Source organism: Balaenoptera borealis, assembly GCF_965194805.1.
Source record: "Balaenoptera borealis genome assembly, chromosome: 2".
Classification (NCBI taxonomy): domain Eukaryota; kingdom Metazoa; phylum Chordata; class Mammalia; order Artiodactyla; family Balaenopteridae; genus Balaenoptera; species Balaenoptera borealis.
The window spans coordinates 181,626,501-181,648,818 of record NC_138867.1 but is presented as its reverse complement, the minus strand read 5'-3'; the positions used below and the strand labels follow the sequence as shown (position 1 = coordinate 181,648,818).

Below are 22,318 nucleotides of genomic sequence, written 5' to 3'. Positions count from 1 at the left end.
GACGCTTCTAATTCTCAGGGTACTGGAAGAAGTGCAAAGTACAGGGACCCAGCGCCGTGATGCTACAATTTATTGCAAAACAATCTGGGAGAGAGGAAAAGAGGAAAAGAGCAAATATGGCCAAAATCAACAACAGGAGGCTCGAGGTGGATGATCACCTGTCTATTGTATCATTCTTTCAAGCTTTTTCCATAGGAATTGGAATTTTTCCAAATAAAAAGTCTAAGAAGGACAAGAACAGTGAGGTGACCCTTGGCACAGTGACCTGGAGGTCACTGAGACCTGATTGGTGAGCTGTTGGAGTTGGAGAAGTCCATGGAAGGGAAATAAATCCTAAAACTCATAATTAGCATCTGGCCGGCACTTACTGTGTTCCAGAAGTTCTCCTAAAAGCGGTGCATGTACTAGACCTTTTATTTTAATTTTTTGGCCGCACAGCAATATGGGATCTTAGTTCCCTGACTGGGATGGAATCCCCGCCCCCTGCAGTGGAAGCGCAGAGTCTTAACCACTGGACCGCCAGGGAAGTCCCTAATCCTTTTAATCTTCTCCAAATTCTAGGGGTAACAACTTTTGTTTTTTCCATTTTACAGATGGGGAAACTGAGGCCCAGAGAGGAGAAATCCCTTGTCCCAAACAGAAGGAAGTAAGGATAGTATGGTGGGAAAGAATCGGAGTCCCCCCCCAGGTTCACAGACGCCCCCTTCCGGCCTGATGACATCCCAGCTGGCTTATGATCCACCTCTGGGATTCTTGAAACGCTCTGTCCCACCATCCAAGAGGAGCAGAGTCCCGAACACTGTTGTTATACATTAACAATCGCTTGTTATATCTTTAACAACCACTTGGGGGCTGGAGTGGTGCCGGGGCCCTGAGGTGATATCCCCACCTTAATTTCCCCCACACATGGAACAGAGCTGGACAAAGGCCTTTGTGGTGTATGAGGTCAGGACCAGATGGAGGAAGGGTCTGGGACTGGGGGAGCCCTTTGGAGGGCAAGAGGCATGGCTGGAAGGCTTCCTGGAGGAGGTGACGTTGGCTCTGCAGCTTTGAAGAACACAGCCCTTCTGGATCTAGTTCTGGGGAGGTGGGGATGGCCCAGACCTGGTCTCCAGAGTCTCAAGGATGATCAGGCTGGGGCCAAGGACATTATGACAAGCAGGATCTTCACCTTCCTCCCTAAAATAAACCTTTTTGAATTTTCGGGAAGCAGGGCAGCGGAATGACACCGCCTCAGGGTTGGATCCTTTTGTCCACTGCAAAAGGAAGATTACATACGCAAATCAGCAGGGGTACATCCCCACCCAGGCCCAGCAGTGACCCCTTCCAGGGAGGCAGGACTGCCACAGAAGCTCTTTTGGAGACACCCTGCAACCGTGGCTGAAAGTGAGAGATCTCTCTCGTGAAAAATTTTTTTTTAAAGAGAGAAATAGCAAATTAAATCTGTGCATTCTATCTGCACCGCCTCCCTTCAAAAAAGTTTGATCTGAAACAGCATCTCAGAATGTTCCGGGATGCCTTGGGCCCGCCATTCAAGTGTATATGCCTCCCGTCTGCATGGTTTATGGAGGGCCCGAGGCAGGGGTGAGGCAGATGCGGTATTTTGTCGCCTGCGGGTGCTTGGAGAAATATTTCAGAGTCATTAGCCCAGAAGAAGCACTCTGGCCCATTCCTTCATTCCTGACCACCCAGGACCTGGTGGGCGGCAGCGGGTGCTTTGGGGACCCGACAGAGGTTTAAAAGATTTTAAGCCGAGGAGTATGGTGGCCTGATTTGTGCAGAGAGTCTTTTAGTTGCTTGGGGAATCGGATGACCAGATAAAATACAGGATGTTCAGTTAAACTGGCATATCAGATAAACAAGGAATGATTTTTTAAAGCGTAAGTAGATACCAACTGTGGTGAGGGACATACTTATGCTAAAAAATTCTTCTTCTGAAATTCAAGTCTAATTGGGGGTCCTGGATTTTTATTTGCAGGAAGGACAGAACGTGGGGATCCAGGTCAGGGGTCAGGAGACCCAGGTGCAGGTGACCGCCCTGGTCCAGGGGATGGATGGGAGGAAAGCTGGATGCAAAGGAGGGCAGAGAAATTGGAGGATTCTGGGGAGATTTTGGAGAGGGGCCCCTACGGCTTGCTGATGGATTGGACGTGGGTGGATGTGCTGGGAGGACTTGGGCTTTTACCCTGAATGAGGTGGGGGAGCCGGGGAGGGGGACTGTGAGGGAGGAGGGATACGACCTGGGTAAGAGGCTCCCAGACCCAGCCTGGGCACTCAACAACCATCTGTCCCCATAAATGGCCCCAGCCCGGGTCTCCCCACCTCGGCACTGCTGACATCTGGAGCTGGGCCATTCTCTGTGGGAGACCGTCCTGGGCACTGTGTGGCACGGAGCAGCAACCCTGGCCCCCACCCCCTGGATGCCAGGAGCGCACCCTGCTCCCCTCAATTGGGATAACCAATACACCCAGGCTTTGCCAGTGTCCTCTGGAGGGCAGAGTCGCTCCCAGTTGGGGATCCCTGGTCTTGGCACTGTAAGAGCCAGCAAGCAGATGGGTCTGGGGTGCTAACCGGGGTGCGGTCCTGGAAGGCTTTGTCAGTCTGGAAGGCTTTGTCCTCTACCGGTATTGAGTGATCTTTCCTGGGATGGGAGAAATGGATGACCACACGGCTGGAGCTTGGCAAGTTTCAGACCACATGCTGCCCAAGCCTGGACTCATCTGAAGGCCATCTGCACGAGGCAAAGGAAGGACCTGCCTTAGAGTCTGATAAAACTTTAAATATTTAGACATTTGGGCGTTTAATTCTGATGATCCAGGCTCACGGTAACACTGCTCCCATCCAGCAGCCCGCAGCCGTCTAGGTCCACGGGGGCTCTGGTGATAATGATGGGCACCTTGACCTTGACGCTGGTCAGGGACCAGGGCAGGTGGACGGTGCTGACCAGCTCGTAGTGGGTGTTCATGATCTCGCTGTCCTGTGTGCCGCCGCTCACGGACAGCACGGGCGGGAGGTGGAAAGTGCTGACGATCTTGGTGGTGTTGAAGGGTATGATTTGGGTGTTGGCCTCCTGCCGAAGCAGCTCACTGCTGTCCACCCTTGAGCGTCGCTCTGCGTTGGGTGTGAAGCCCTCGTACTGCACGTGGGCGTACAGGGCGAAGATGACCGTCCTGATGCACTTGCTGGTCTGGTTGTTGATTTCCGTGGTGAAAATGACCCTCTCCCCCGGCGTGAAGGTGTTCTTTTCCATCTGGATCTGCAGGCAGATGGTGCCCTGGCTGCAGCAATTGTAGGAGATCTTTTTCTCAACCTCCACGAACAGAGGATTCTAGAAGGGGGCGGGGGGAATGGACAATTGTGAGGCATTGCGGCCACAAGATCCACTTGCTCACCTAACAGTCCACCAAAGCCTCGAGCCTTTGGGACTCTCCTAGTAAGAGGCACTGGGATGGAATCTGGAGTCTTGGGGATTTTGCAGCCCAAAGTCATTCCCAGCTTTGCCATTGAATCAAAACCCTTTGCCATTCTGATTGTCAATTTCCTTGTCTATAAAATAGACCTAAGAAATTCACAAGCCCCTGGCTTTATCCCCAGCTCCATAACTCACTTGCTGTGTGACCTTGAACCAGTGCCTTGACTTCTCTGAGTCTTAGTTTTCTGGAAGACAGGGAATGTCTTATGGTCTAAGCCCAGACCTAGGGCTTACCCAAGTAGTTCAGACTTAAGGAGAAAATATTATGGACTCTGAATCATGAAAACTGTAGAGTTGAAATTATGTAACGTGTTTAAAGAAAAGCTTCAAAAAGCAGCCTTTATATCAATTGGTTAGCTGCTGGATTGCAAATAAAGTCACATATACGTTATGTTTAATGTGTGGCTTGGGTAACATTTGGCTTTTTATTTGTGGGTACTACTGTAAAAGATTCAAGGGAATTCTCTGGCCGTCCAGGGGCTAGGATTTGGCGCTTTCACTGCCGGGGCCCAGGTTTGATCCCTGGTCAGGGAACTAAGATCCTGCAAGCCATGTGACCAAAAAATAAATAAATAAATGAAATGAAATAAAATAAAAGATTTGATGTGACGTGGGGCGCGCTTACAATGATTTGCTCTCCACTTCTGCTGACTTCCTGTATCTTCTTCCAGAGAGGAACTTGATACTTTTACAAGCGTGTGTGTATGTGTGTGTGTGTGTGTGTGTGTGTGTGGCATTTGTCATGCTCATGCAAATGTTTGTATTGTTTAGGAATACATTTATTTATTTGTGGTAGAAGTACACAGTATTGTTTGACATATTTGAATGCTTTAAATAAATCAAGCCTCATATCTTTTCCAGCAACCTGCTTTTCTAGCTTAACATTCTGTGTTTGAAAGGCATTCATGTTGGTGCCTGTCATTCTGATTCATTTGTTTCCACGATGGCAATGGAATGTGCTGCAAAATAGTTAATTTACCCTTCCCCCTCCATGAGAGACATTATATATATATATATATATATATATATATATATATATATATATATATATAATGTATATTTTATGTATATATATATATATATTTTTTTTTTTTTGCCGTGCTGTGCAGCATGCAGGATCCTAGTTCCCTGACCAGGGGTTGAACCCACGCCCCCTGCAGTGGAAGCACGGAGTCCTAACCACTGGACCGCTAGGGAAGGATAGACATTTATATTGTTTCCATGTGTGTCTGACATCATAAAAGAGCTGGAAGGAGCATCTGAAGACACTTCATGGGCTTACATACAAGAAAGAGTTGCTCTACCGAAGAAGATATACAGATGGCCAATAGGCATATGAAAAAAGGCTCAACGTGGCTAATCATCAGAGAAATACAAATCAAAACCACAATGAGATAGCACCTTACACCTGTCAGAATGGGTATCATCAAAAATTCTACAAATGACAAATGTTGGCCAGGATGTGGAGAAAAGGGAACCCTCGTACACTGTTAGTGGAAATGTAAATTGGTGCAGCTGCTGTGGAGAACAGTATGGAGGTTCCTCAAAAAACTAAAAGTAAAGTTGCCATATGATCCAGCAATCTCACTCCTAGGTATATATCCGAAGAAAACAAAAACACTAATTTGAAAAGATATATGCATCCCAAAGTTCGTAGCAGCATTATTTGCAATTGCCAAGCTATGGAAGCAACTTAAGTGTCCATCAACAGATGAATGGATAAAGAAGATGTGTCATATACATGGAATGGAATGGAGTATTACTCAGCCATAAAAAGAATGAAATTCTGCTATTTGCAACAACGTGGAGGAACCTAGAGGGTATCACACTTAGTGAAATAAGTCAGAAAGAGAAAGACAGACGCTCTATATTATCACTTATATATGGAATCTTAAAAACTAGTGGTTGGGCTTCCTTGGTGGCACAGTGGTTAAGAATCCACCTGCCAATGCAGGGGACACGGGTTCAAGCTCTGGTCTAGGAAGATCCCACATGCCGTGGAGCAACTGAGCCAGAGCACCGCAACTACTGGGCCTGTGCTCTAGAGCCCGTGTGCCACAACTACCGAGCCCACACTCCTAGAGCTTGTGCTCCGCAGCAAGAGAAGCCACCACAATGAGAAGCCCGCGCACTGTAACAAAGAGTAGCCCCCGCTCACCACAGCTAGAGAAAGCCCACAGGCAGCAACGAAGACCCAATGCAGCCAAAAGTAAATAAATTAAATAAATAAATAAACCCCCAAAAACCTAGTGGTTACCAGTAAGGAGAGGGAAGAGGGGAGGGGCAGGATAGGGGTATTGGATTAAGAGACACAAAAAAACCTACGGTCCCCTTATCTATGACAAAGGGGGCAAGAATATACAATGGAGAGGGACTTCCCTGGTGGCGCAGTGGTTAAGAATCTGCCTGCCAATGCAGGGGACGCAGGTTCGAGCCCTGGTCCGGGAAGATCCCACATGCCATGGAACAACTAAGCCCATGTGCCACAACTACTGAGGCTGCATGCTAGGGCCTGCAAGCCACAACTACTGAAGCCCACATGCCTAGAGTCCGTGCTCCGCAACAAAGAGAAGCCACCGCAATGAGAAGCCTGCGCACTGCAACAAAGAGTAGCCCCCGCTCGCCACAACTAGAGAAAGCCCGCGCGCAGCAACGAAGACCCAACGCAGCCAATAAATAAAAAAATTAATTAATTAAAAAAAAAAGAATATACAATGGAGGAGAGACAGCCTCTTCAATAAGTGGTGCTGGGAAAACTGGACAGCTACATGTAAAAGAATGAAATTAGAACACTCCGCAACACCATACACGAAAATAAACTCAAAATGGATTAAAGACCTAAATGTAAGGCCAGACACTATAAAACTCTTAGAAGAAAACATAGGAAGAACACTCTTTGACATAAATCGCAGCAAGATCTTTTGTGACCCACCTCCTAGAGTAATGAAATAAAAACAAAAATAAACAAATGGGACCTAATGAAACTCAAAAGCTTTTGCACAACAAAGGAAACCATAAACAAAACGAAAAGACAACCCACATAATGGGAGAAAATATTTGCAAACAAAGCGATCACAAGGGATTAATCTCCAAAATATAAAAAGAGCTCATGCATCTCAATATCAAAAAAACAAACAACCCAATCAAAAAATGGGCAGAAGACCTAAATAGACATTTCTCCAAAGAAGACATACAGATGGCCAACAAACACATGAAAAGATGCTCAACATCACTAATTACTAGAGAAATGCAAATCAAAACTACAATGAGGTATCACCTCACACCAGTCAGAATGGCTATCATTAAAAAGTCTACAAACAGTAAATGCTAGAGAGGGTGTGGAGAAAAGGGAACCCTCTTACACTGTTGGTGGGAATGTAAATTGATACAGTCACTATGGAGAACAGTATGGAGGTTCCTTAAAAAACCAAAAATAGAACTACCATATGACCCAGCAATCCCACTCCTGGGCATATACCTGGCGAAAGCCATAATTCAAAAAGATACATGCACCCCAATGTTCATTGCAGCACTACTTACAATAGCCAGGTCATGGAAGCAACCTAAATGTCCATCAACAGATGAATGGGTAAAGAGGATGTGGTACATATATACAATGGAATATTACTCAGTCATAGAAAGGAACGAAACTGCACCTTTGCAGAGACATGAATGGACCTAGAGACTGTCATACAGAGTGAAGTAAGTCAGTAGGAGAAAAACAAATATCATATATTAACGCATATATGTGGAATCTAGAAAAATGGTATAGATGAACTTATTTGCAGAGCAGAAATGGAGACAGACGTAGAGAACAGACGTATGGAGGCCAAGGGGGGAAGGGGAGGGTGGGACGGATTGGGAGATTAGGGGTGATATATACACTACTAGGTATAAGATAGATAACTAATGAGAACCTACTGTATAGCACAGGGAACTCTACTCAATGCTCTGTGGTGACCTAAATGGGAGGGAAATCCAAGGAAGAGGGGATACATGTATACATGTGGCTGATTCACTTTGCTGTACAGCAGAAACTAACACAACATTGTAAAGCAACTATACTCCAATAAAAAAAAAAAGAGAGAGAGAGACACAAAATATATAAAGTAAATGATGAACAAGGATATATTATACAGCACAGGGAAATATAGCCATTATTTTGTAATAACTTAAAATGGAGTATAGTCTATAAAAATATTGAATCACTATGTTATACACCAGAAACTAATATAATATTGTAAATCAACTATACTACAATTTAAAAGAAAGAGTTGGTCTAGGACATAGAGTTGATGAATATTTTTCTGTAAAGAGCCTGATGATAAATCTTTTAGACTCTGCAGGCCACATAGAGTATTTGTTACATATTATTCTTTTTATAAAAACCACAACTCATAGTTAAAAACGTAGATTTTAATATTGGGGCAAAAAACACAAATCTATATATCCATCAACATCTAAATCTATGAACGAGAAATAAGTTTCATGAAATAATGCTTGTCCTTGCTACATGCCTGCTGAGAATTCCTCTTCTATCCTATTCTATTCTATTTAATCTATTCTTTTAAAAACTGTTGCTTGGACCCTCTGAATTGATTTTTCTGTTACTTCTAGTCTACTTACGCTATTCTATTCTATCATGTTGTTTTATATAAAACGAAAATGTTGTAACCCACCAAATTTATTTTTTCTAGTAAATTCTATCCGCTTTTACTTATTCAATACTATTCTATTCAGTCCTACACATTAATTTTATAAAAACAAAGTCTGTTGCAACCCACCAAATTTATATTTTCTGACATATTCTATTATGTTTTCATTTAAAAAAATTAATAGCAACCCACCAAGTGGACTTTTTCTGATATTCTCTATTCTACTTATTTTAATCTCTGTTCTGTTTTCTTATTTTATATTAAGAACAACAACGTTTGCAACCCACAAAATTGATATTTTTTGATATTTTTCTATTTTGGTTCTGCCTATCCTTTCATTTTGTAGAAATATGCTTTGCAACTTGCTAAATGGATTTTGCACCCCACTAGCGGGTCATGACCTGAGGTTTGAAACACACTGTTCTAGGTCCAACGCCTTTCCTCTTGGAGACCTCAGGCTGACCCCCCGACCCCTTCAGCCTCACCTCCTACCCTCTGCCTCTGGCTCCTGCCTATCTTCAGCCTTCCCACTCTTTCCCTCCTCTTGGAAGGCTAATTGCAGCCCATTTCATTCTAAACCCCTCCAGTCTTATTCGAAAATTCGTTGCATGCGTTAGGACCCTGCAGGCGTTAAAGGACTCACTGCCCTAACTCAAGACCAAGCCAGCAGTTCTGTCCTGGTCCTGAAGGAGGTGCGAGAGGTATCAGGTGTGGCCCATCAGAGAGACCCCCGCGCCAGGCCAGGTGGGGTGGCCACAGGGCTCTGATTTCCAACAATATTAGGGCACAAACTCAACACTGATTTTCCATACCCAGGAGTTTTTTGGGACCCCATATTCCTTTGGCATATATGAAACTTTGAGGGGATTCATTCATTCAACCAGTATTCGTTTGTACCAACTTGGTGCGAAGTTCAAGGAAAACCCATAGCAGTGAAGACCGGTCCAGTCCCCGCTCTGGTCTGGAGATGGACATATAAATGGTACATTCCTTTTTATTTTTTTTTTAATGGTACATTTCTTTTGTTGTTGTTGTTGTTTATTTATTTATTTATTTATTTTTGGCTGCATTGGGTTTTCGTTGCTGCGCACGAGATTTCTCTAGTTGCGCTGAGTGGGGGCTACTGTTCGTTGTGGTGCGCGGGCTTCTCATTGTGGTGGCTTCTCTTGTTGCGGAGCACGGGCTCTAGAGCGCAGGCTTCAGTAGTTGTGGTGCACGGGCTTAGCTGCTCCGCGGCATGTGGGATCTTCCCAGACCAGGGCTCGAACCCGGGTCCCCTACATTGGCAGGCGGATTCTTAACCAATGCGCCACCAGGGAAGCCCTAGTGGTACATTTCTGATAGGGATAAGCTATGAAGTTAGGCAAGGGGGTGAGGTAAGGGGAGTCAGGATGCGGACTCTTTCAGACTTCTTGGTTAGGAAAGGTCTTGGGGACATATCCTCTACCCAATGGTACTGCTTGTTGGAAGAGGCAACGGGTCACGTCTTTCAAAATTCTAAAGGTACACAGAGAGGAGTGAATGTGGAAAAATTGGAACCCTCGTTCATGGCTGGTGGGAATGTAAAATGGGGCAGCCGCTGTGGAAAAGAGTCTGGCCGCTCCTCGAAAGGTAAAACATAGAGTTACCATCTTTCCCAGTTCCACTCCTAGGTGTCTACCCAAGAGAAATGAAAACTTGCGTCCATGTAAAAACTTGCACACGTATGTTAGTAGCAGCGTGGTTCCTAATAGCCAAAATGTGGAAACAATCCAAGGTCCATCAAGAGGAGAAGGGAGGGACGTCCAGACCAGGCAAATCCACAGAGACAGAGAATGGATTTAGTGGTGGCTGGGGGAGGGGACAGAGAGGTTTGGGGGTGACAGCTAAGGGATACAAGACTTCTTTGGGGGATAATAAAAGTGTTCTAAAACTGACGATGGTGAGGGCTGTACAACTGTGTGAATGCACTAAAAGCCATTGATTTGGACATTTTATTTTATTTTTATTTATTTATTTTTTATTTGGCCACACCGCTTAGCACATGGGATCGTAGTTCCCCCACAAGGGATCAAACCCATGCCCCTTGCATTGGAAGCATGGAACCTTAACCCCTGGACCGCCAGGGAAGTCCTGATTTGGACATTTTAAAGGGGTGAATTATAAGGTATGTGAGTTGTATCTCAATAAAGATGTTAAAAAAAAAAAAAGTGGAAGGAGAAAAGTTTTGCCCCTCCCCTGCTGCCTCCCAGGAGGCAGTGTCTGTTGCCGGTTTCTCCCGTCTCTGGAAAGAGACGTCTGTTTGTTACACCTGCAAGGAAGTTCTGTGCATTTTTTGTTTTTACCACCAACGGTGCAGGCTAGACACGCTGTTCTGAACTTTGCTTTATTCATTCAACCCAGTAACTTGGAGGTGCTGAAAGGCAGAGCTGCCTCATTCTCTGTCTCTGTCTGTGCCTTGGTCTCTCTCTCTTTCTCTCTTTGCTGTATCTGTAGAGTTGACCTTTGTGTACTGCTACTTTAATTGCCTTAGCAACAAACATTTAAGCTGTTGCCAGTTTCTGGCCACCACAAACAGTGCAGTGAGAGGTCATGTCACACACGTGAAAGGATAGCGATGGGAGAATTTTCTAGAAGGGAAATGAATGGGACAAAGTGCATGTTCATTTTAATATGGATATTGCATTCTGTGGGGGTTGTGGCGGTTCATTGGGTCATCAGCAATGCCGGTGATTGAAGATCTGGCTTCCGAGCAAAGATCTGAAGGATGAGGGGGAGGGATAGGAAGATCCTATCACAGGGTTCCAGGCAGAGGGCACAGCTGTGCAAAGGCCCTGGGGCAGCACCATGCCTGGCATGTTGCAGGAACAGCGAGGAGGCCTGTGTGGCTGGAGCAGAGTGAGCGAGGGGGAGAGAGGGAGGAGGGGAGGGCAGGGAGGGGACGGGGCAGGTGGTGCAGGGCCTTGGGGGCCGCAGGGAGGCCTTGAGATTTTGCCCTGTGGGAGGTGGGAGCCCTGGAAGGCCAAACAGGGTCATCACCTGAATCCTTTCAGCTGCTATCAGAAGGACAGATTGTAGGAGTCAAGACTCCGTGTCTACTTGGACCAGAGCAGTAGCTTCTGCCATGGTCCACCAGCTCCTGCCCTCACCCTGCCCCCTACAATCTGATTAAAACAGTACTGAGTAGCTGAAGAAAACACCATATTTTTGTACTCTCAAAACATATCTGTAGGGACTTCCCTGGTGGTGCAGTGGTTAAGAAACCGCCTGCCAATGCAGGGCACACAGGTTTGAGCCCTGGTCCAGGAAGATGCCACATGCCACGGAGCAACTAAGCCCGTGTGCCACAACTACTGAGCCTGCGCTCAAGAGCCTGCGCTCTAGAGCCCGCAAGCCGCAACTATGGTGCCCACGCGCCACACTACTGAAGCACGCACGCCTAAAGCCCGTGCTCCGCAACAAGAGAAGCCACCGCAATAAGAAGCCCGCACACCGCACTGAAGAGTAGCCCCCCCCCTCGCTGCAACTAGAGAAAGCCCGTGCGCAGCAACGAAGATCCAATGTAGCCAAAAATAAATAAATAAATAAAAAATAAAACATATCTGTAATAACTCCCTTTGCTGCTATAATAACGATTTGAGCTCTTCCCACTTACCAGGCATCCCCTATGTGTACACAGCGTGCTGGATGCTTTGTGATCCCCACAATCGAGGAAGGATTAGTAGTAGTAGTAGCAGTAGTATTCCCATTGTACAGATCAGGACAATCGAGGGTCTGGGAGGTGCTGTTAATTGCCCAAGGCCATCGGCTAGTGAAGGATCTGGCGGCAGAGATCTCAAGCTAGGTCTGGTCCCATACCAGCATTTTGCCCCAATTCCTGCCTTGTGCCCCCTGCACCCTAGATTAACTCTTGAGGGAAGAGCCAGAGAAGGGCCAGAGCCCTCTCAGGGTCACACAGGGAGCAGGTGGCCAAGCGGGCCTTGAGCTCAGGTCTGCTTCATCTGATCCACCCCTCCAAGCATCTACCCCCCTGAAGTAGGCCGGGCTAGAGATGATCCCTGTTACACAGATAAGACTACCCGGGACTTCCCTGGCGGTCCAGTGGTTAAGATTCCATGCTTCCAATGCAAGGGGCACGCGTCTGATCCCCGGTCAGGGAATTAAGATCCCAAATGCCATGCGGTGCAGCCAAAAAAAAAAAAAAAGAAGGCTACCTGTGGCGGCAGCAGCAGTGACAAGATTTATGGGGCCTAAATATTCTGGGGCTCTCTCCTACCACCACTGCCAGCCACTGTGCGAGGTCCGGAACTTGCATGAAGTCCCCTCACTGCTCCTTCTGAGATCTAGGGGACAGGCACCATCTCTGTGCCCATTTGACAGATGAGGAAATGCAGGCACAGAGAGGCCACATCACTTGCAGAGGGTCACACAGCAGGTAGGTGGAGATGCTGGGATTTGTAACTTGGACCTTGAAAACTAAAATGCCAGCCCTCTCAGCCACAACACTCTGATGACAAATGGGTCCCCAGGGAGGTGAAGTGACTTCGGCTAACGTAAGTCCACCCTCCCTTACTTCCACCTCTGCACCTGGCCTCCAGAAGCTGTCCAAAACCTTCCTCCGCTCAGGTGACTGATGCCACAAGGCCCTTCCTTCCCCTGAATGGAGGGCATCCCCTCTCTGTGCTTCTTGGTGGGGGGCACCACCTCCATTATCAGTTCCTGGAGAGTCACCGAGTGCCCAGGACCCTCAGTCAGGGGTCACAGCGGGGCCTCTGCTCACTCTTTTTTTTAAATACATTTATTTATTTATTTATTTTTGGCTGCGTTTGGTCTTCGTTGCTGCACGCGGGCTTTCTCTAGTTGGGGCGAGCGGGGGCTACTCTTCATCGTGGTGCACGGGTTTCTCATTGCGGTGGCTTCTCTTTGTTGCGGAGCACGGGCTCTAGGCGCAAGGGCTTCAGTAGTTGTGGCACGCGGGCTAGTAGTTGTGGCGCACGGGCTTAGCTGCTCCACGGTATGTGGGATCTTCCCGGAACAGGGCTCGAACCTGTGTCCCCTGCATTGGCAGGCGGATTCTTAACCACTGCGCCACCAGGGAAGCCCCTCTGCTCACTCTTGATTCTCGAATGTCAAGGACATTCAGGGCCCATGTCATTCTCTGTCGGGGGCGCTGCGGGGTGTTGAGCACCACCCCTGGCCCACACTCTCTTGATCCCACTCATCCCCCCTCCCCAGTTGAGACAACCAAAAATGTTCCCAGACATCTCCCAGTGTCCCCCGCAGGGGCAGAATCACCCCAGTTGAGAGCCGCTGGTTTAGTCCCTGCCCTGGTTTCTGATTCCCCGTTTGCGAAATCACTGGGCCGGAGGAGCAGCCAACACCTTCCCTTCTTCCGGGTCACCGCCTCCCCGGTCTCCTGGCTGCCCGCCTCCCCCTGCCTCCGGGGAGCTTTGAGGACATGCCCTACCCCTGCTCCTCCTACATCACTACCTGCAATGGGTTTTCTGCGTGGAAATCCGAAGAAGTCCCTTGAACCAACAAGTACCTTCTCTTCTTGGCCAGGATGTGCTCCCGACCCAGGCAGGAGGCCTGCACAAAGTAGAAGACGTGGCCAATTTTGCTGGTGAAGGTAGAAGGGAGCCTGGGAGGTAAGTTGAAATGGAAGTCAAAGGTGCGGCTGCCTGCACTTAACCAATTATCTGAAAGCAAAACACACGGATGCCATCAGAAGGTTCTAGAGTCTTTTCTTCCCTCTTTTCTTTCTTTATTGTTCTGGCAGGGAGCTTGTTCTGGACCTGGCCTGTTTGTCCCTGAGCTAGGCTTAGCTCTGTGATTTTTAGGGATCGAAAAAGCCTAGGCCCATACATATTAGGTCTCAGCTGGGCTGGAGACCGATGCCCTGGGTAGGTGATGATGCAACTGGGGTGGTCACCCCAAACCACCGACCAGGACTTGCTCACCCCTGCTCTGGGCCTGGGAAAGTGGAGGTCCGGCTGCAGGATTCGATCACATATTCATTCAACAAACACGTCTTGGGTCCCAAGGCAGGCAAATCTCCCTGCCCTGGCAGAGCTTGGCCTTCAGTGCACAGCATACAGTAGGTACTTAATATTTGTTGATTGAGTGGTGACAGAAGACCGGGGAGGGACTCACACTGCCCCCCCATCTCTGTGACCTCCCTGTTTTATTTTTTTTTGCACTTCTCCAAGACCCTCTTATTAGAGTGTTTTCCCTGCCTGATGGCAACCCCAGTGACGCCAGGGACCGTGTCTGTTTTCTTCGCTGTTGTATCCCCAGCATCTGGCATGGTTGTTGTGCACAGTAGGTGCTTAATACATGTTTGTGAAGTAAATGAGTGAACCCATCGCAGGCTTGGGGCTGATGCTTCTGAGAGGAAAGGATGCTTCCCTTGGGAATGAAGAAGGGTGATAGCTGATAATGTGGGTGGTGAGGGGCGGGGGAGTGTTTTGGTTGAAAAAACGAACACCTAACAAGCACTTACTGTATACCCCTCCCCCCTGCCCTCCGCTATTCTGAGCCCTCCCCTCGACATGCCATTAAATCATTAAGTCCTCAAGACAGTCTTAGGAGGCAGGACTTTTTCCTATTCCCATTTTCCAGGTGGGTTAACTGGGACACAGAGAGGCGGCCTAGTTGCTGAGTATGAAGGCCCAGCAGGTTGCCGTTCCTCCCCTGGATATCTGGGCAGGTCCCCCTCCCATCACTAGATCTCAGCTTGGTAGTCACCTCTTTGGAGAGACCTTCCCAGGCTACCCTATCTAAAATTAAAAAAAAAAAAGTCTACAATTGAACTTTGTTCAGCCAAGCATTGGCCAAGTGTTCTGCTTGACTGTGGACTACCCGGAAACACCCCCATGGACACATTTTGGAAAGGACATATAGTTTCCTGGCAGCTCAGGCTTCCTCATATCTGTCCAGACTTTAGATTTGAACCTGGCAGAGTTGGGGACTAGTCAGTCCTTCCCACGGAGAGCTTTCCTAGCCTTCTCCCTCCTGTCTCTTTCCCCGTGACCACAGGAACCAGGCCTCTGCCCATTTCTGATATCCCCGGGGGTTTGTTGATTGACTAACAGATGTGTTTACCTTCCAGACCCCGGTTCCTATTCTGGCTAAGGTTGGCGGCCGGCCTTGTCCTTACCCTCCACTGGGAACGTCTTTGTCTTGTGCACATAGTCAGCCTTGTTGTTGCAAATAACATCTCGGCTATAATCGCGGGATGCCCCAATTTCTTCATTCCACTCTACATAACCTCTTCCCACGAGCTCCACCTTCACGATGGGGTCCACCAGGGTGCTGTTCAGAGTTAGAACCACCTGCCCTTTTATGCTGGAGCCGGCCAGGTAGACCGCATCCTTGGGCAGCACTAATTCAATGGACTTCACCACAGACATGGGGGGTTGGGGTGACAGAGAAACAACCTCCCCCCTCCCCTGTGTCACTGAGATCCCCGGTTCCTTGGCCGCAGTGACGTCATCCGTCTGTGACATCATCCAGCCAGGGTTCCGGGAAGGGGTTCCCAATGGCCAGGATAAGAGGCAAGGCTGTTGGGAGTGGGCGGCCGCTTGGGAATCGCAAAGTCCTCACTGGTTGGTGAAATGGTAGCCTGACCTCTTTTTCCTAGGAAATAATGAACAAACGAACAAGAAAACCACAAGATCCCAACACTGCTGCCGACTAGGGAACAACTGTCATCCTGCCAGAGGTCTAGGGGCCTGGGTGGGAAGAATTCTTCCAGGCCCTGTGGTGAGGCAGGCATCATGGGCTCTATTTACAGATGGAGAGGCACAGGGCATGAGCCCAGGGGTATTTTCTGCTCCATCCGATGGACCCCAAATGTGGATGTGTGCACCCCCTTCTCAGGCTTCACAGATTGATGCTGGGTCCTATGCAGATAATCGTTTTCACCTTTTGTTTGTTTGTTTGTTTTGGCCACACCATGAAGCTTGTGGGATCTTAGCTCCCAGACCAGGGATTGAACCCGTGCCCTCAGCAGTGAAATCTCGGAGTCTTAACCACTGGACTGCCAGGGAATTCCCAATCATTTCCACCTTAATGGCTCTATATTTATATCAGTGTGTGTTAGAAAGAAAATGATAGCCATGGCCAGGGCATGGAATCTGCTGTGTCCTGAAGATGTTCAGAGCACGGTGGGCTCCATGTGAACACGGATACCATCACGAAGCACTCTCTCTCTGCACAGCTGACACTTGTCTTTATGCCAGCGTCTCCTCCACTGGTTGGGAAGTCCCTCTAGGGCAGGACTTTGTTTGCCGAACCCAGAGCCTGGTTCAGGCAAGGGAGGACAATTAAAGTTTGTTGAATGACTTAATGACTGTCGAGAGCATATTGTTCTGCAAAAGGGAAACTGGGGCCCTTGGCACCCTAGCAGTTATTCATGGTGCCCAATTTGCACGTGGGCCGGTGCCTAAGCGCGAGGGTCTGAAGCAGAAGAGGCTCTACGAAGTATCTGTTCTCCAGGCTCTGGCAGGCCTCATTTACTCTTTGTCGTATCTTGCTTTATTGGATGTGATGTCTTTTGCGGACATCGATGTCTTGTCTTCCTAACTGGTTACTAAGCCTCTTTTGGAGATGCTTGGCATAGTGTTTTGCTCATGGTTGTTAATTAACCCAAGCAACCCCTCTGACTTTCTCGAAATGACTAGAGAAATGGGGCCCTGCATCACCATCACTCCAGGTCTTTTCTTCAGGGAAAGCCAGACACCTCTTTCTGTGTCACTTAACCTCAGACATCCAAGGAGCCTGGGCTGTGCCCTGCACCAAATGCACATGAAGAATATACGGTCTATTTCTTCTTTCGGCCACGTTGAGCTTTAGCAACAGCAGGCACAAATGGATGCTATGCTCTCGCCAGTAGCAGGCTGGGTTCCTGTGGCAGGTGTTGTCAATGTGGAAGATTTCATCTGCCTCACAAGCTCCGGGAGGCCTGCCTACCTGTTCACACCTGTGACGTGGTCTCCACGTGGCTGATGGCTGAGCATCCAGAAATGCAATCAGTTGCATTGAGGAAGTCCTGAAGGTGGAGAAAATTAACAGGAGCACCTGGACTTCGTGTATTGGAGTGTATTAGTTTCCTCTGGCTGCTATAACAAATGTCCACAAATTCCGTGCTTTAAAACAACACAAATTAATTCTCTTACAGTTCTGGAGGTCAGAAGTCTGAAATGGAGCTAAAATCAAGGTGTTGGCAGGATTACGTTCTAGGGTTCTAGGAGGGAATCTGTCCCTTGCCTTTTCCAGCTTCTAGAGGGTTCTCACATTCCTTGCCTTTTGGTTTCATCACTCCATCCTCTCTTTCCATCGTTATGTCTCTGACTCGACCCTCCCGCCCTTCTTTGTCATTTATTAGGACCCTTGTGATGACATTGGGCCAGCCCAGATAATCTAGGTTAATCTCCCCATCTGACGATCTTTAATTTAATCCCCTCTGCAAAGTCCGTTTTGCCATGGAAGGTTCTATATTCACAGGCTCCAGGGATTAAGATGTGGACATCTTTGGGGGGCCATTAATCTGTCTACCGCCAGGGGAAACAAAAGCAGAAGTACCAGCGCCAAGACAGAAGGAACTCTACATGTGGCGAGAGAAACCTTGTAAAAACATAAATTGGAGCTCATCGCTTTTCTGCTCACAGCCCTCCCATGCTACCCACTGTTCTCAGGAGAAAGACCAAAGTCCTCCTGGTGGCCTGCGAGGTCTTATAGACACCCCTCTGACCGCCTCAGCTCCCGCCTGCCCTCCCCTTTGCTGTGTCTGCCCTGCTCTCCGTCCATCGCTAAGCCTTTTCCGGCCTCTGAGTTTGCTCTTCCCGCCTTGACCCATCTGTCCTTGGTTTCTCATCTCAGATCTCAGCTCAAATGTCATGTGCTCAGAGAGGCCCACCTCTCCACCTTAACCAGAGTACCCTCTCTCCCCACCCCCCATACGGCCGCCGGTCACTCTCCAGCTCTTGTCCTGTCTTCATTGCATGTGCGGTATCTGAAATGATTTGCTTTATTTATTCATTTCTTGCTGGTCTCCCCAGATAAGAATGTAACGTCCCGGGAGACCACCAACAGGGTCGACCTTGCCCACTCTTGCGCTCCCAGCTCTGAGCACCCTGTTCAGGCACTTTGTAGGTGTCCAGCATGGGTCACTGTATGCCCGCCAAGACTGGCCAGAGCAGAGCAGGCAGGGCGGAGGGGGGAGGGCAGCTCTGCCCGCCTGGACAGCCCGGAGAAGGCGGGAAAACGAGGCGGGAAAAACCAGCAAACAAGCCCTGCGGGTGGGTAGGGTGGGGAGCGCTGGCGAGCCCTGACGCTAGGAAATCAGGCTGGGGCGATGAGGCCCGTCATCGGGTGCAGGCGGTCTCCTGGGGGGGTGATCCCCCCAAATTCTCCGGCAGAATTTAGACATTGATTCCCGCCTTCCTGCCCTACTGGTCAGTGCATGCCTGGGGAGAGGGGCTGAAGCAACGGACTTAGGAGGTCGGGGGTCTCTACGCTGGGGACCCCTGCCCCCGGGGGGATCCCTAGGGCTCCTGAAGGGCACCCATGGTGGGGGGGACTCAGGTCCCGCCACCCGACCCCATTACACGCTGGGCGCGCCCAGCAGAGCGCGCAGGGCTGGGCGGGGCCGTGGCCCGCTGGGCGGAGGGGGGGGGGTGGACAGAGGCGGGGGCGCCCCCCACCCCCTTTCTCGCTTCCCGCCACTGCGGCGGCCAATCACCAGGCAGGCGCCCGCCCCCGGCGCGGCCTCCTGTGGCCCCGCAACTCCCAAACGCCAAGTTTTCGCGGGAAAAAAATCAGAGCAGCTGGCAGCGCAGCGGGCAGTGGTGGCCGTCCGGGGGCTCGGGATCGCACGCACGTCCGCGCGGGGTCCCAGCCACACACGCGGTTCCTTTGCCATCCTCAGAAGGGCCGGCGCACAATCAGGCGAGTGGATCGTGAGCGGTCAGGCGGATTGAGGTGCCAGCCCGGGCCAGGGCGCGGGTGGGCGGGGGGGCGGGCAGGACTCTGCGCACCCGGCTCCTTGACTTTGCAAAACTTTCCGGGACTCTCGGCCAGCACGGGCGCACGCGTCCCCCGCGCCAGGGCTGCCCTACACGCGGTCTCGGGCTCTGCCCCCCGCCCTGCCGGCCCTTAGGAGTCACCCCTGGCAGCCCGAGCTCGGGCAGGGGCGAGCGGAACATCCCTGGCGCCCCGCGGGGGTCGCGCCGGCTGGGTGGGGGAGGGCCCGGCGAGCCGCGGGGGAGGATGTCAGGCTCCGCGCCTGCGCGCGGGGTGCCCCGCGATTCAATTGTCGCGCCCGAGCCCGATTTCGCGCGCCCTTAGTTCCCCGGGCGCGTCTGGGCCAATGGGGAGCGAGCAGGGCGGGGCGGCCGGCCGCAGCGGGGCCAATGATCGAGGCGGCTCAAGTGAAGGGGGCGGGACTTGGCGCGCGGGCCCCTCGGCAGGTCCTGGCGGTGGGGGTGGGCGTGGGCTCGCCGGCTTGGCCCGCGCGGGCGGGCGGGAGAACAAGAGGGGCTCCGGGGCCGTGCGTCGGGGTCCGGGAAACGCAGGCTGGAGCTCGGGACAGCCGTGGGGCCGAGGTGAGTAGCGCTGCGCGCGCGGGGGCGACCGGGACGGGGCGGCCGGTTGCCATGGCCACCGCGGGGCGGGTGCGTCGCGCACGCGCGCGGGGGCGGCGGCGGGGGGCCGAGAGCACCGGGGGTCCCGAGCTCCCGGGTCTCTGGTGGGCTCCTTCTCCTTCGGTCACACTTAGTTGAGTTCCCTGGGACTTCTGAAGTTCCAACCCGAGCCGGACTTTTGGGTTCCTCTTGCGTCAGTATTCATCCAGGGAATGAATGAATGGATGAATGAACAAACTCGGCCCCTGACTGTTTGGCTGTGTCCCCCTTCCTCTGGTGTTTTTTTTTTTTTCCCTCTGTGAAAGGCAGGGTGGGTTGACCGAGTGGTCCAGGATGCTTTTTGCTCTCCGGTAATTTCCCCTCCCTCCTCAGTCCTCCACCGGTGCTACTCATTAATGCATTAACTCCTTAATTCACTCAGCCAGGCCCTGAGCCAGCCGTGGCAGTCTAGGGGCATTACGGGGCTGGGAGGGCGTTCCAGGAGTTGCCTGGTGTCCACAGTCTGGACAATAATAGCAAGGATGACCTGAGTGTGGCACAGCCCGGTGGTGGTGGTGACGGCAGAACTGACCGAGGGGTCCTGCTCTCTTGTCCTCCTAGCACCAGCAGGCACCATGTGGATCCAGGTTCGCACCATGGATGGGAAGGTGGCCCACACTGTGGACTCCTTGTCCAGGCTGACTAAAGTGGAAGAGCTGAGGAAGAAGATCCAGGAGCTGTTCCATGTGGAGCCAGGCCTGCAGAGGCTTTTCTACCGGGGCAAGCAGGTAAACCCGCCCTGCAGGCTGCCCGCCCGCTTGCCCGCCTGCCCGCCCAGCACCTTTGTTCTTGCCTCAATCCAGGCACCGCACACACACTCTTCCCCCCTCGTCCGGTCCGCTTCTCCACAGAAACCTCCAGTGTCTGAGCGAGGAACAAAGGCTCTCGACTCCTAGACTGACACATCAGGCACTCGAATCTGTTGCGTCTGGGGGCTTTTAAACTCCCAGCGCCCCCCCCCCCGGCCTTTTTTTTTGACCCTCCCCTCAAAATAATTTCTAGAAAAAATAAGTTGGAGGTGGCCGATGGAGGGCTGATGAATTTCGAGGGAGAGCCTAGAATCAATACTCAGACGCTAGGACGGAAGGGACCAGGTTTTTCTTTGAAACACACACGCTGATGGCCCACGGTCTGCACCTATTTAGCTTCCGACCCCCACAGGGTTTTCTAGAAATTTGGATCGGCTTATTCAGAGTCGGAGATGGCGCTTGCTAATCAGGAATTTCCGCCACTTCTGGGCCTCCTCTCTGGCGGCAGCGGGGCCGCCCCTGATCAGGGGTTTGTGCTTTCCGCGGGCTCAGCTGGCCCTGCTCCTAGGTTTCCTTTCTTTGAGATTCCCCCTACCCCACCCCCAGCCCCTGTAGCAATTGAAAATGGCCACCCTTGGTTTATGGGCTGCCCACTTTGGGGACATTTTCTCTAGTGGCGCCCCTGAGGGTGTCCATTCTTGTTGGTGTCTTGGCAGGGGGGACGGCAGGCTAGGCTGTGAGTGGGATTTCCCTGAGTGGGAGATGGTCTGACAGAAAGTGTTGTTCCCATCTGCTGGGGCCACCCTGGAGTTGGGTGGCCTGTAGGGACCTCGGCGTAGACAGCGCACGGGATTAAAAGTGTTCAGTCGGGCTCTGACTTTGTTGTCGCGTTTTGAACTGGATGCTGCCGCCATCTGGTGTCTAGATTGAAAAATAAATGCTCCCCGCCTGGCCAGGATTTTTTGGGGGCTGGGAGGATCCTGCCTGCCTCCTGGAAATGAGACTTGATGATTAATTTCTTGGGCTCAAGGCGCCCTCCGAGACCTTTAGCCTCCTTCCTGTGCGAGATACGAGGACTTGAATGTCTTACGCATCTGAGTTAACGCGCCCCGCCTGGGGAGGGAAAGCCGAGCTGGCGAACTCGGGGATTTGACTGCGGTCACGTGCGTGGCGCGGGTGGAGAAAAGGCAGGGCCGCGAGTGGAGCTCCCCTGGGACGCTGTTTCTCTCCCCTCTCCTCCAGCGGGGGCTCATTTTTGCAGCATCCAAACTGATTTCGATTTGCCTCTCAGTCTTTGTGTTCAGCAGAAGGTCCTTCCACCGAGTTTCTGAAGACCGCCTGCGGGCACCGGCTAAACAGTTCGTGGCATCATCCAAAGGCGGGTTGGATCGAGTCCTCTTAAGTTCAAGGCAGTGAATATTTCTGGGTGCCTGCTGTGGGCTGGGCACCGTGCATTTTAATCTTTACATTCAAAGACATGCAGAAAAGTTGAAAGAGCCATGAACACCTACACACCTACCCGTGGCTTTTAGCACTGACATTTCCCACGTTTGCTTTATCACTGCAGCTGTCTCCCTTGCCTCTATCCGTCCACCAGTCCATCTTATTTTGGATGCATTGCAGAGAAAGTTCCAGGCACTGGTTCACGTAACCCCCTAAACCCTTCAGCATTGCCTGTCCTTAACTAGAGTACAATGTTTGTTTGTGGTTCTTGTTTCTTTAGATGAAATTTGCATATAGTGAGAGACACGTCTTAAGCGGACTTTTTGGAGTTTTGAC

General features: G+C 50.6%; 2 protein-coding genes across 7 annotated transcripts in view; one reads left to right on the top strand and one right to left on the bottom strand.

Moving 5' to 3' along the window:
* Positions 1–597: 597 nt before the first annotated feature.
* ARRDC5 (arrestin domain containing 5) lies at positions 598–18,807 on the bottom strand. Its single transcript, XM_082379270.1, has 3 exons — positions 15,266–18,807; positions 13,597–13,805; positions 598–3,328 (listed from the first exon to the last, which is right to left on the bottom strand). Exons 1-3 carry the CDS (start codon positions 15,615–15,617, stop codon positions 2,801–2,803), a joined length of 1,089 nt encoding a protein of 362 aa, XP_082235396.1. The 5' UTR covers positions 15,618–18,807; the 3' UTR covers positions 598–2,800.
* A 112-nt stretch (positions 18,808–18,919) lies between these two features.
* The window catches only part of UHRF1 (ubiquitin like with PHD and ring finger domains 1), a 32,835-nt gene continuing 29,436 nt past the window's right edge, over positions 18,920–22,318 (top strand). For 3 of the 6 annotated variants that reach the window (XM_082379221.1, XM_082379219.1, XM_082379220.1), the window contains exons 1-2: positions 19,558–19,712; positions 20,352–20,518. In XM_082379221.1, coding sequence (XP_082235347.1) covers positions 20,366–20,518 — 153 coding nt within the window. In that variant the 5' untranslated portion in view covers positions 19,558–19,712; positions 20,352–20,365. Of the gene's footprint in view, positions 19,090–19,557; positions 19,713–20,351; positions 20,519–22,318 lie in introns of those variants that run through there. The other 3 variants (XM_082379223.1, XM_082379224.1, XM_082379222.1) reach the window with 3 other exon arrangements.

Excerpts from the sequence above, each read along its gene's own strand:
- ARRDC5 (XM_082379270.1), bottom strand. The coding sequence starts at position 15,617 with ATGATGTCACAGACGGATGACGTCACTGCGGCCAAGGAACCGGGGATC. Across the intron at positions 13,806-15,265 it reads AAAGACGTTCCCAGTGGAGG|ATAATTGGTTAAGTGCAGGC; the intron begins GTAAGGACAAGG and ends TTTTGCTTTCAG. Across the intron at positions 3,329-13,596 it reads ACGCAGAAAACCCATTGCAG|AATCCTCTGTTCGTGGAGGT; the intron begins GTAGTGATGTAG and ends GCCCCCTTCTAG.